This window comes from Alexandromys fortis, unplaced genomic scaffold, assembly GCF_014885135.2.
Source record: "Alexandromys fortis isolate MF-2015 unplaced genomic scaffold, M_Fortis_MF-2015_v1.1 scaffold_330, whole genome shotgun sequence".
Lineage (NCBI taxonomy): Eukaryota > Metazoa > Chordata > Mammalia > Rodentia > Cricetidae > Alexandromys > Alexandromys fortis.
This window is the reverse complement of record NW_026068204.1, coordinates 107,229-120,805: the sequence shown is the minus strand read 5'-3', so window position 1 is coordinate 120,805 and position 13,577 is coordinate 107,229. Positions and strand designations below refer to the sequence as shown.

The 13,577-nt window shown below is 46.0% G+C and overlaps 1 protein-coding gene across 2 annotated transcripts in view; it reads left to right on the top strand.

The window, feature by feature from the left end:
* Positions 1-13,436, top strand: part of Perm1 (PPARGC1 and ESRR induced regulator, muscle 1) — a 19,571-nt gene extending 6,135 nt beyond the window's left edge. For both annotated transcript variants that reach the window (XM_050130039.1, XM_050130038.1), the window contains exons 2-4: positions 9,812-12,222; positions 12,752-12,877; positions 13,183-13,436. In XM_050130039.1, the coding sequence (XP_049985996.1) occupies positions 10,095-12,222; positions 12,752-12,877; positions 13,183-13,295 (2,367 nt within the window). In that variant the 5' untranslated portion in view covers positions 9,812-10,094 and the 3' untranslated portion in view covers positions 13,296-13,436. The remainder of the gene's footprint in view (positions 1-9,811; positions 12,223-12,751; positions 12,878-13,182) is intronic.
* Positions 13,437-13,577: the final 141 nt, after the last annotated feature.

The window sequence follows — 13,577 nt, the reverse complement described above, 5'->3', positions numbered from 1 at the left end:
CTAGGACACCTGGTTATCGGAAGGATCAAACGAGGGGCAATTTTGAACTGGCATAAAAGAGGTGGCTGAAGCAGGGTGGTTATCTCACTTCTCACAATGGCTCTGGCACCAGGCCTCCGTGGAAAGAGAGATCCTCCTAGCCTGCCTCCCGAAAAGCAGCAATACTGAATGCCTTGCCTAAACATTTAATGCTCTGTCTCCCGAGCACAGAGCTTTGTCTCCCGAAAACAGACATTTAACACCTTGCATCCCGAATGCAAATCCTCATTCCATGAGAGTGGACATTGAAGGTCTGTCTCCCGAGAACAGACTAGATACTCTGCCTTTCAGAATGCTTTGCCATCCCGAAAGCAAAGCTTCGTCTTTTGAGCAGACAGAACGCTTTGCCATCCCGAGAGCAAAGCTTCATCTTTGAGAGTAGAGAACTAAAAGCCTTGTCTCCCGAGACTCGGTCACCCAAAAGCCGAGTCCAAGGCACTACCAGATACCAGCCTGGAACATCAGGACCTTATCTCCCGAGTGCAGACTACGGGGTCAAGAGTCGATCTTCGCTACCCAGCCCCCAGTGCGGACAAGAGCCCAGCCTGAAGAAATTCAAAAAGCCCTTTTTAAGCCAGGGAATATCAGGTCGTATGATGCTATTTCATGTGTGTATAAGATGTTAAGAGAAAAGCATAGATGTGTTAATACATATGTTAATGTGTGAAATGTTAAGAGATATTTTATGGATAATTGATCAGATTAGGAAATAATGGATAAGCTAAGGTTAAGGAGTGTTTTATAGATAATTAATGGATAAGTTGTATTAAGTTTTATAGATAATTAATGGATAAGTTGTATTAAGGTTATAGATAAGTAATGGCTGCGTTGTATTAAGGTTAAGATAAGTTAGATTAAGGTTATGAATTGGTTTTATGTATTAGGTTTAGTAGGATTAATAATTGTGATATTGAATTGCCTGTGTGTTGCCCATTATCAATCCCCCATGCCTACTGAGATTGTAACCCCCATTGATGCATTGGATATTGAAGTTGCTAGTAAAGAATCATCATAAAATCAATTCTCTTGCTTGGTCTGGTTACTCATCACTCTCTGGGGAGAAGGGCACAGAATCCTCATAGATATTACTCGAAAAGAACCTGGAGCTGAAGTCCCCCAGCTCGTAACACCATATATTGCACAGTTGTTTATTGTCTTAGTCTTTAAGTTAGATAGATATTGAGAATTATATAGATTAATAGTCATCTAAGTTTGTCATTTATAATTAGACTAATCAGGTTCTTTAGATATATAGAGATTATACTCAGTATAGATAGATAATCTTCAACCTCTTTGAGTCAGAAAGCAGGCACTTTAACTTTTCTTTCCTGCTTAATAAAGGATCTCTCTGTGAAAACAGGTGTTTTGGTGTGGTTTGTGCCTTATCTGGGGTCTGGAAGGGAGTCCCTGCTGTGTAGGAGTCCCCTTCACTTCCTGCCTCTACCTCCAAGCTCTAAGAGAGGTGTGCACCACAACACTTGTATTTCATGGCACGCATATGTAATCCTAGTTCTTAGGAGGCTGATGCAGGAGGTACTCAGTTCTGAGGCTTTGACTACATTGCGGATCTTGACTCAAATAAATAAATAAATAAATAAATAAATAAATAAATAAAGCTGCTTTCCAAAAGATATTTTAAGCAATGAAAAGATAAACTACAGACTAGGAAAAAAATTTGCAAAACACATATAATGCTATAGTTTAGGTATGAAACGGGTTCTGTAGTCTCTTTTACCTGTGTTGGCTTTATCCCTCTGACTGTGACATTACCGAAAGGCAGTGAAACATTTAAGAGAGGGCCACTATTGTGAAATGTTTGCTTCTAGATTGAAACATTCTTGGTTGTTCAGGGAAACTTTTTAAACAGGAAGGCAAACAACTCAAAATTGATGTGGGATGTCCTGTATCTCTGTTTCTTTTATTGGCTGATGAATAAAGCTATTTGGCCAATGGCTTAGCAGAGTAAAGTCAGGCAGAAAATCCAAAAAGAGATATAGAGAGAGACTAGGTGGAGTCAAAAGATGCCATGTAGCTGTTGAAGGAGAAAGGTGCCAGAACGTTACCAGTAAGCCACAACCTCATGGCAATATATAGATTAATAGAAATGTGTTAATTTAATTTAAGATGTAAGAGCTAGCCAGGAATATGCCTGAGCCATTGGCCAAATAATGTTGCAATTAATATAGTTTCTGTGAGATTATTCGGGTCTGGGTGGCCAGGAGACAAAAGCGTAGTCTCAGTCTACACAAAATAGCTTTAGGAAGTTCCTGAAACTGACCAGGTTTACTAGGCCAGAGTAAGCAATCAAAGTTGAGTCCCCCTCAGAGGTAGTAGAGCCAAGCTGCAAAGAAGATGCTCAGCAAGCTGAGCTGCAAAAGAAGTCTCTCAGACCAAACCAGTTGCTAAGAAGAAGCAGAAGTCAGCCAAGCTGTTTGGAAGAGGTTTAGGTCATCTGAGGCACCTGGAAAGGACACTCTCCAAATTGTTGAGCTGTCTGCTGGGTGTGCAGTATACTCCAGGTGCTTAGCTTTGTGAGCTGTCATTCATGCTGGGGGTGGGCTTTGCTAATGCAGCGAACGTCTTTGAGTCATTTCTGCTCCTGTAAGTGATGTCAGTAAAACTCACTGATTCACCAAGGTGGACTTTGATGGTATCTGCACTTTGGTCTGTCACGGGTTCCATATCTGGGGTGAGTAGAAGTGTGTCGTGTCTCCCCAGGAAAAGTTTTGTCACACAACAGCCAGTTTGTTAGCTCAGTGGGTAAGGATGATTGCCCCCAAGCCTGATGACCTGAGTTTCGTCCCTGGCATCCAGATGGTCGGAGTTGCCCTCTGACCTCCATTCACATGCATGCACTGGCATGTACATGCCCACACATACATACAAAATAAATAAGCATAAAAACTCTGGGCATGGGGCTGGAGAGATGGCTCAGAGGTTAAAAGCACTAATTGCCCTTCCAGAGGTCCTGAGTTCAATTCCCAGCAACCACATGGTGGCTCACAACCATCTGTAATGAGATCTGATACCCTCTTCTGACCTGCAGAACACTGTATACATAATAAATAAATCTTAGTCAGGGTTTCCATTGCTGTGACAAAACACCAAGGCCAAACGCAAGCTGTGGGGGAAAGGGTTTATTCAGCTTACACTTCCACAGTGCTTCATCATTGAAGGAAGCCAGGGCAGGAGCTCAAATAGAGCAGGACCTTGGAGGCAGGAGCTGATGCAGAGGCCAGCGGCGCACCTCTTACTGTTTACTCAAGCTGCTTGCTGGCTTGCTCAACCTGCTTTCTTTTTTCTTTCTTTTCCTTTTCCTTCCTTCCTTCCTTCCTTTTCTTTTTCTTTTTTTTGCATATGTGCTGCCAGAGAAAGCGCACAACCTTTCCTATAGAACCCAGGACTATACCAGCCAAGGATGGAACCACCCACGTGGGATGGCCCCTCCCTGATCAGTGACTAATTAGGAAATGAAGGCATTTTCTCAATCCAGTTTTCATCCTTTTAGATAACCCCAGTTTGTGTGTCAAGCTGACATAAGACCAGCCAGAATAATGGTAGCACACTCACATTTAACCTCAGCATTTAGAAGGCAGAGGCAGGCAGATCTCTGTGAATTCGCAAGCCTGAGACCCTTTCTTTAGAAACTATAGAATTTGGGGCTAGAGAGATGGCTCAGTGGTTAAGAGCTCTGCTGCTCTTCTAGAGAATCTAGGTTCAGTACCCACAAGGCAGCTTCACACCTGTCTGTAACTCCAGTTCCAAGGCTTCTCTGACACTCTCACACAGACACAAATGCAGGCAAAACACCAATGAACATAAAATAATAATAAAAAGGAACTATAGAATTTTATTTACTCTTTTTTAAAGACATGGGACACTGTATAGCCCTGACTGGCCTGGAACTTGTTAGGTAGATCAAGTCAGACCTCAAAAATTACAGAGATCTGCCTGTCTCTGCCTTCTGAGTGCTGGGCCATTATACCTAGTCCCCAATTTTTAAACATGATAAATGTAAACCAACTGTAGGGATTCACATTTGTGATTTCAGAACTAGAGTCTGAGGCAGCAAGATTCCCTTGAGTTTGAGGCTATTGCTGCCCACAATATGAGACCCTGTCTCAAAAACAACTTTGATAAATGCAATAGTGTGGATGAACCTAAAAACAAGCAAAACCTACTCTTTCACACAGTACAAACACATATATACTGTATATGAAGTAGAATAAGGTATAAAAGACCTGCTATCCGTTACCAGCTTACTGATTTACCTAGTGATTTACTTAAAGCACTGCCTGTACTGCCTATTTGCCAAGAATGACCTCACTTGACACTTGGAACAGAATGACTTGAAGAAATAGCCGGAGCAATAGACTGCTGTGCCTTTAACAACCTGCTGTCAGTACGCTTCTGTAAAATCTCGCTTGTGGCTGGCCAGGCAATTGGTGGCGCATGCCTTTAATTCCAGTACTTGGGAGGCAGAGGCAGGTGGATCTCTGTGAGTCTGAGGCCAGCTTGGTTTACAGAGGAAGTTCTATGACAGGCTCCAAAGCTACATAACCCTGTCTCAAAACAACAACAACAAACAAAAAACGAAACAAAACGAAATTTTGCCTACTTGTTTGCCCTGTGCTGCAGGTTTAGACTATAAAATAAGAGTGAATGCAAACGGATAGGAGACTTTCCAGGAGCTAGCACGGCTTCAGTCCACTGGTGGGTACATCTCTCTTCTCCTTTCATTGATGACAGAGTGCTTATTCCAGAAAGATGACCTCAACGTATGATTCCATTTACAAAAAATTCTGGACAAGGTGACCCACTTCATAGTGACAGAAAATTGGCAATGGAGCCTTAAGGGGAGGGAAGAATCATCAGGGCAGAAATCAGCTCTGGTGACAGGCTATTGGCTGTCTGGGAGATTGACATCTTAGCTGAATACCTGTGTAAAAATCTAGTAGCGTATACTTTAAACATTTGCAGTTTATGCTGTGTTAAGCTTAGTAAGACTATTTTATTTAATTTATTATGTAATGTAATTTTTAAAAACTTAATTAAAAATTTTTTTGATACAGGATCTCATTATGTATAGCCTTGGCTGGCCTAAAACTGGCTGTGTAGACCAAACTGACCTCAAAATCATAGAAATCCACCTGTCTCTGATTCCTGAGTGCTGGGATTAAACACATTTACATAAACCTATTTTAAAAAGAAAGGCAAATGTCCTTGCCTATACAGGGTCTTGAAGTCAATCTGGTACTTTTAGTCTTAGCACTCTGTGGGCAGAGTGAGCGGATCTCTGGTTTCAAGGCCAATCTGGTCTAAATGGCAAGGACAGGTTGGATTGTGACCCTGTCTGAAAGCAAACAAACAAACAAAACAAAAAAATCAATAGAAACCAAAACATCAACAAAAGCAGTGACTGAGCCGGGCGGTGGTGGTGCACGCCTTTAATTCCAGCACTTGGGAGGCAGAGACAGGCGGATCTTTGGGAGTTCGAGGCCAGCCTGGTCTACAAGAGCTAGTCACCAAAGCTACAGAGAAACCCTGTCTCGAAAAAAAACAAAACAAAACAAAACAAAAAAAACAAAAAAAAAAAGCAGAGACTGGAGAAATGACTCAGTGGTTTTCCAGAGGACCTGAGCAGAACCCACTTGGGCAGGCCCTTGACTCCGGTTCTAAGGAGCCAGTGACCTCTTCTGGCCTCTGTGGGAACATGCACACAAAAATAAATCTTAAAAAAAAAAATCAAAACCACATTTATTTATTTGCTTATCTCTTTATTTGTGCACGCACATGTGTGTGTTTGCGTGTGTGTGTGTGTGTGTGTGTGTGTGTGTGTGTGTGTGTAGGCAAGAAGACAACAACTTGCAGGAAGGAGTTGATTCTTCCCTTTGTGCACGTGTGTCCCAGGAATCAAACTCAGGTTGTAAAACTTGGCAACGAATAACCCAGCCCTTACTTTTGAGACCTGTCTTCTAGTCAATGTCTTGAAAGAAGCTGTGTAGCTTCATAAAAGGCCTTTTAGAAAACTCCTGAGAAACCCCTATCCTACTCTATTCTGTCTCGGAAGAATGGGAAACGTACCAGGGACCCCAGACCCGCTGGAACCTTCTCTCTTGTTTAGAGTAGAATTTTGGTGCCCTCTTGTGGCCCACAGAGGCATTTCAGGCAAAGCTTTGTCCTTTTCTGTTTGGTCTTCTGCAGGAAGCTTTTTTTCTTCCTGGACAGAGACCCTGAAGGCCCTTCTTCCTTTTGCCAACTAACCTCTTGTGCCTACTGAGTGGGCTTCTGTCACTATACATAGCTACAGCATCTACAGGATAGCTATGTAGTGAACATGTTATCTTCCTGCCTAGCATGAGATGGGTTAGAGAACCTTTCCCTTCGACAAATATCTGTTCCCACCCTCTCACCAAGAAGGTTTGCAGTTAGGCATGAGTGGAAGAATGGGCTTTTTCTTTCCTTCCCCCCCCCCTTTTATTTTTTTTTCTGAGACAGGGTTTTGCTGCAGTTTTGGAGCCTTTCCTGGCCAGGTTGGGAATGGCCTTTTTCTGAAGGCTGAGCCAATCAAGTGAAGCTTGTTACCCAAACCCTGCTTTCTTGGCCCCACACTAAGACCCTTTTCTATCCTAGTCCTACTATCCACACTCACCTTTTAGTGATCCTGTACTCCAGAGCTGTCTTATCTCAGGAAGTCCACATAACGCTTGACTGCCATTTCTCTGGGCACACCCAGATCTGTGCATCTCCTGAACTACTATAGGTAACACTGCTATCTTTGCAGGACACGATGCTGGGTGTCCTAGTCCCAGGTGGGAACAAAACATGTGCTGTGACCCACCAATACCAAGTGTCTGGGGAAAGCAAGGCAAACATATTTCCATGAGTTTTGAATCAGGAAAAGAAGTCTTTCCCTTTTTTGTAGACAGGATCCTATGTAGCCCAAGTAAACCTAGAAGTTGGTACGTAATTGAGGGTGCCCTTGAACTCCTGATCTTTGTGTTTCTATCTGCCTAGTGGGATTGCTGATATGCACAACCTCATCTAGGGCAATATTCTATGTTAATAATAATAATAATAATAATAATAATTATTATTATTATTTTATTTTCAAGACAGAGTTTCTCTGTGTGACAGCTCAGGCTGTCCTGGAACTTACTTTGTAGACCAGGCTAGCTTGAACTCACAGAGATCTGCCTGCTTCTGCCTCCAGAGTGCTGGAATTAAAGGTGTGCGCCACCATGCCCAGTTTAGAACAATACTTTTTTTTAGATTTATTTATTATATATACAGTGTTCTGTCTGTATGTATGCATGTAAGCCAGAAGAAGACACCAGACCTCATTACAGATGGTTGAGCTACTATGTGGTTGCTGGGAATTGAACTCATGACTTCTGGAAGAGCAGGCAGTGCTTCTAACTGCTGAGCCATCTCTCCAGCCCCCGAACAATATATTTTTTTTAAAAAAATATTTATTTAGTTATTTTATTATGTATACAATATTCTTTGTGCGTGTATGCCTGAAGGCCAGAAGAGGGCACCAGACCTCATTACAGATGGTTGTGAGCCACCATGTGGTTGCTGGGAATTGAACTCAGGACCTTTGGAAGGGAATGCTTTTAACCACTGAGCCATCTCTCCAGCTCCCTATATTTTTTTTTTAAGAGGATAGGAGGTATCCAGGAATAGTAGCACATGCTTGTAACCTTAAAGATTTGGAAGCTGACATAAAAAAATTGCAAATTTAAGCCTTTAATCCCAGCACTTGGGAGGCAGAGGCAGACAAATCTCTGTGAGTTTGAGGCCAGCCTGGTCTACAGAGCTAGCTGTAGGACAGCCAAGGCTATACATAGAAACCCCGTCTCAAAAAACAAATTGCAAATTTGATGCTAGCTTTGCTGTTATGTGTTAGCTATGTAGAAGTTACCTTCTCTGTGTCTCATGCCCTTCAGAAAAAAGGGTCTTCTAGTGACTGTTTTGGGATGGACAGGCTTACAGAAGGTGATCAGGGGCCTAGCAAGGAGAGGCTGGTTGCTCCACCTGTTCTTTTTTTCTTTTTGAGACAGGGTTTCTCTGTGTAGCCTTGGCTGTCCTGCAACTCGCTCTGTAGACCAGGCTGGCCTTGAACCCTCACAAAGATCCACCTGCCTCTGCCTCCCAAATGCTGTGATTAAAGGCATGCGCCACTACTGCCTGGCTTGCCCATATCTTCTTGAGGTAGAATGGCCATCCTGTCTTAGCACTACCCACCAAATATCCTTCTCCCCCCCCCCCCACAGGGTTTCTCTGTAGCTTTTGGAGCCTGTCCTGAACTCGCTCTTGTAGACCAGGCTGGCCTCAAACTCACAGAGATCTGCTTGCCTCTGCCTCCCGAGTGCTGGGATTAAAGGCGTGCGCCCCCACCGCCTGGCCAAATATCCTTTTTTCTTTCCACCGACTAGACTTTGTTCCCTTGACCCTGATCAATCTTTTTTTGAGGCCAAGGAGCCATGCCAATCTGGGGAACCCTTCACAAGAGCAATGAATGCACCATTTTCCTCTAGTTTCACTGGCAGGCTTAGCAACACTTAGGAGCCTTGGATGTCAGATCTAGGTTGGCAATATTGTCTGCAAGGTTGTGTTAGAGACACTGGGTTGTAGGTGAGGTGGAGGCACAGATCTTCTTGGGAAGGGAGACCTGTGCTGTGCTGGTCATAAGGCAGTCGTAAGGCAGTCGTCTCTAGTTGGAATCTGATGTGATCTTAGCTAATGCCAGCCCCCAGTGCAGGCCCTACACCAGGAAAATGTCCTTCATTTTGCTGGAGGCCCCTCAAATGCCATCTATTTGTGGCTTGGCTCTGAGACTGGCACGAGTCATAAGTGATCCCAGGGACAGGTTATTTTTAGCGGAAGGGGCGGAGCTTGCATTAAGAAGCCTAGCACCATGCTGCCTGGGGACAGGCCTCTAGATGCATACTTCCACTGCCCCAGCTGGCTGCTGAGAATCAGGTAGGATACACTTAGCGCTTTGGTTCTGTCTAGGGGTCCTAGTGGCAGGAAAAGCTTTGCCATGGCCTCTCCAGGGACTCAAGAGGGGAGAAGGGCTGGTTGTTAGGAAGTCCCCAGTGTTTTTTCTCACTTAGGATTGTTCCAGTCATAGTCCAGGAATTGTCCCACTCTCCTCATTCTAGATATCGCTGACCAAGGCCCCAAGAGTAGCCCGTTTATGGGACAGAGGCTGGAGGCCTTGGCTGGCTCTGGTTCTCTTGGTTAACTGAAATATGGCAAAATGGGGCTTTGGATAGTCAGGCAGGACTAGATGGGAGTACAGACCCTGAGGACTGCCAGAGCAGATTGCTGGGGCTCAGGGGGCTCACTTAAGTTGTGTGACCTCTGGCCTAGGCTCCTCTTACAAACTTTTGAGCAGGTTCTGACCAGTACCAACATGACCTTGGTAGGCTCAGAAATCCTGTTCCAGCCAAGGCTGGTGGAAGGTCATCATCCAGAAGGCTAGTCACTTACAGATACTATAGATCCTCTTCTGTGGTTAGCTGCCAATAGTGGTGGCTGGGGAGGCCAGAAATGACCCTCAGAGGGAATTGATCTCTGATGGATGGTCTTTGATGCAGACCTCTGTGACAGAGTTGAGAAGGGAAATCAATCCCATTGGAAGATCTCAGAGATGTGGGGGAACACTATTCAAACACGACTAACATTGGTCTTTAGTTTATTTCACTAATATATCTTAAATATATAATATAATAACATATAATAAAATAACATTTCATTTTAGGACTGTGACAATGTGTCATGGTAAAGTTATTTGGAGTTGAATTGAAAATAGGGGAAACTGAAGTAGATTTCTAACTCAAAGAATGAATTAGAAGAATCTGGAAGAAGCGGAGTCTGTCTTGTGGTTCCTCCAGACGGAAATGGACTACCAGGGCGGGGGCAGGTCCTACGAGGTCAGGCAAGGTGGTAGCAGTGTGTACTACTTAGTGCATGGAGCCTGGATTTGTGAAGACCCTGCCTGGCCTACAGTCTTGCTGTCACTCCAGCACCTCTGCTGATGTGCAATGGACAACTTCCAGTATAGTGTCCAGCTCAGTGATCGAGAGTGGGCTGAGTTTTCTGCCACTGCTGATGAGTGTGGCCTCTTGCAGGCTGGCCTGGCCTCTGGTGACGAGCTCTTGTCCAGTGACATTGACCAAGGGGACAGCAGCGGAAGCAGCCCCCCTGGTCCCCCACCCCTCTTCACTGGGCAGCTGGCTCCCCAGGGGAGGGGACAGCAGGGCTGTGAACTGGAGGACGTGGCTACTCAGCAGCTGGTCAGCAGGTCTCAGTGTGAGCCTGTCCTGGCTCTAGAAGCCAGTCATCAGGTAGCCAGCACGTCCACACAGTCAGAAGCTCTACTGTTCCTCAGCTCGGACAGCGTCTGTCCTGGCCAGGCCTCGTCCTTCCCTGGGTCAACAATTTCCAGGGACAAGATGCAGAGGCTTTTGCAGGGCCCTGCTCCCAGATCTCCTGGTGAGCCCTCTCACAGTCCTGAGTCCGCTGGCCACAGTGCCATCCCTCAGAGTCCCACAGACAACCCTGAAGCTCCATTGCGGAACCCTGGTCGTAAGAAGAGGCGTGCCGTGGGTGCCAAGGGGGTCAAGTGCTCTGGATCTCTGGGCTCTCCTGCTGCTCAGATGAGCTCCCCACAACTTACGGAGACCAGGCCCAAGGAAGATCTTGTGTCTGGGACACTAATGGCAAAAGACCAGCAGGATAAGCCACGGTCAGACCCTGCAGGTGCTTCTGAACTTGGCTCTAGCATCCCTGAACAGATGGCCAGACAAGAGTCAGGCTTGGATCCATCTACACCTGTTCTAATAACTGAACAAGATACAGACCAGACCAGAAAGACACCCAGCGCTGAGCTACACATGACATCCAAACCTCAGCCAGATGTCTCCATCGCCACACCAAATGCGTCTCTCTCTACACATGCCTGTAAGCCTCAACCCTGCACGGCTTTGTCTAAACCTGCCTCCAAGCCTCAATCTGACATAGTTTTGTCTACACCTGTCTCCACACCTGACATGACTTTGTCCACACTTGCCTCCAAATGTCAACCTAATACAAAACAGTCTACACCTGCCTCTGCCCCTGACATGGCTCTGTGCACCCCTGTCTCCATCTTTCAACCGGACAAAACTGAGTCTGCCCCTGCTTGCATACCTGGACTGCATGAGGACCTATCCACAGAAGGCTCAGAGATCAAGGCAGAAGTTTATCCCTCTGTGCCTGCCCCAGCAGTCTGTACAGATATGCCTCATTCTGTTTCAAAGACTGAGTCTGAAGAGAGTGTGTCTATCCCTGCTACGCCTTCCTTATCCTCTGTTTCCCAGGCTGAAGCTGCCATGGTGGATACAGATGTGACTGTGTCTCCTGGAGGATACTTTGAGAAGCCAGTAGGGCAGCTCTCAGCAGGGTCCTCAGAATATTCCTCAGGGGAGCCTCGTCTAGGTCCTGCCCAAGCCCCCAAGAAGAAGAAAGTACGATTCTCCATGGCTGCACCTACCCACGAAGAATCAGGATCAGTTGAGCCTACAGGCCCACCCTTCTTAACCCCAGACTGGCCCTCAGCTCCTAGGACAGCAGCAGGGAGCCGTGGGGGGTCTGCAGCCTGGGATGCTGTGGCTGTTGGGCCCCGACTCCCCCAACCTCGGATCCTCAAGCACCTGCCTCCTCCTCCATCCTCTGTCTCAGCAGAACCTGAGCCTGGAAGATGCTATGCAGTGACTCTCCCTGAGGCCTATGAGTTCTTCTTCTGTGATACCATTGAAGAGGAAGATGAAGATGTAGAGAATGAGACAGCAGCCAGCCAAGCCCTGGATGACGTCCAGTGGCCTGACTCATGCGAGTTCTTTTTTCAGGACAGCAGAACCCAAAGGTCAAGTCGTCAGAGGGGACGCTCCCCAGTCCCACCCCCAAGGGCAGAGGCTGTGGCACCTGCTCCCCCTGGAGATTTAGTGCCTATCTCCATTCCTGAGGTCTATGAACACTTCTTTACAGAGGAAGGATTTGGGAACAGTCAGGCACCGGCCACCCGTGTCCAAGTGCAGACCTCAGAGCTCTTCAGGGAAGTAGAGCCTGAGGCATATTCCATGCCTGTTCCAGCTACGGAAGAACATTTTAGCTTGGCAATCAGAGAAGCAGGTAGGTGTTGATCCAGGTCCTGGAAACATACTGTCCAGGGAATTAGGCCAAGAGGCTATGGGAGAGAAGCAGGAATGATCCTGATCACCTGTCTGTGTGGATGTGTTTGTATGTATGCTCTTGCATGCTCTGGGATCTGCATGAGGAAGGTTAAGTTCCTAAGCTACCCCAGGACACAGTCCAGATGGGACAGCTTGGCTTTGACACTCCAGTCCTAGGTGCCGTCAGGAACCTTCCTCCAGCTCCTATGGGCGCAGGTAATAGGGGCACATTCCCACTCAGGCCAGGCTGTATTAGGCACTGTGGAAAAATATCTCCTCTCCCCTCTGTAAACTATTTCACAAACCAGAAAACAGAAGACCCTAAAGGCAAAGCACCCAAATTGTTCTGACTCAACTATGATACATAGTATCCAGTGCCTTAAAGAAGTCATGTGGAAGATCTGACTCAATGCATTTCTCTAGGACAGATGGTATTTTATGTCACACATATCTCGGAGAGGAGCATCTAATGTCCTTTTCTTTCCTAGGGGAGCTACGGAATCCCCTTACTTCCTTTACATTCAGCCAGAATGACATGTGCCTAGTGTTTGTTGCCTTTGCCACTTGGGCTGTGAGAACCTCTGATCTACATGCTCCAGATGCTTGGAAAACAGGTTTGGAGGTTCTCGGGGCAGGGGGTATGATGTCTAGAAGACCTAGGGGCTATAGTTTTTTTTTTTTTTTTTTTTTTTTTTTTTTTTTTTTTTTTTTTTTTTTTTTTTTTTTTTTTTTTTTTTTTTTCCACATCTGCTGGGCCAGCAGGGATAAGGGTACTTGGAAGGTTCAGGCTCTCTTTGACCTTGCTTTTGTCATTGCTAACCTACTTCCAACATACTGTCCTTTGAAGGCTAGGTTATGTAGGCAGAAGGTAGCGAGAAGCCAGAGCTGGCACTCAGGATATCTTGTGTCTCTCTTACAGTCTTGCTGGCCAACATTGGCACCATCTCTGCTATCCGCTACTTCCGCCGCCAGGTTGGGAGAGGGCGTAATGGCAGACCAAGACCCAGTTCCAACTCAAGCCCAAGCTGCTAGGAGCCAGGCTGGCCTGGTGAGGTGTGCGACACTGGGATGAACCCAGGTGACAAGGACAAGATGTTGCTCTTCTCCCCACCTTTGAACTCTGTCTTCTTTGGCATCTAGGAAGGAGCCAGTGTCCTTGGTGCTAACTGACTTGGACTCAACCTGAGGGTCCAGCCAGTGGCTAAGGCCAAGGCCATTTTCCAAACCCGAGAGGGTAGAGGTTCAGAACTGTGGGCTGAGCCAGGATCTGGGTAATAGGGCACCAGATATGCAAGTAAAAACCACAGGGCACAT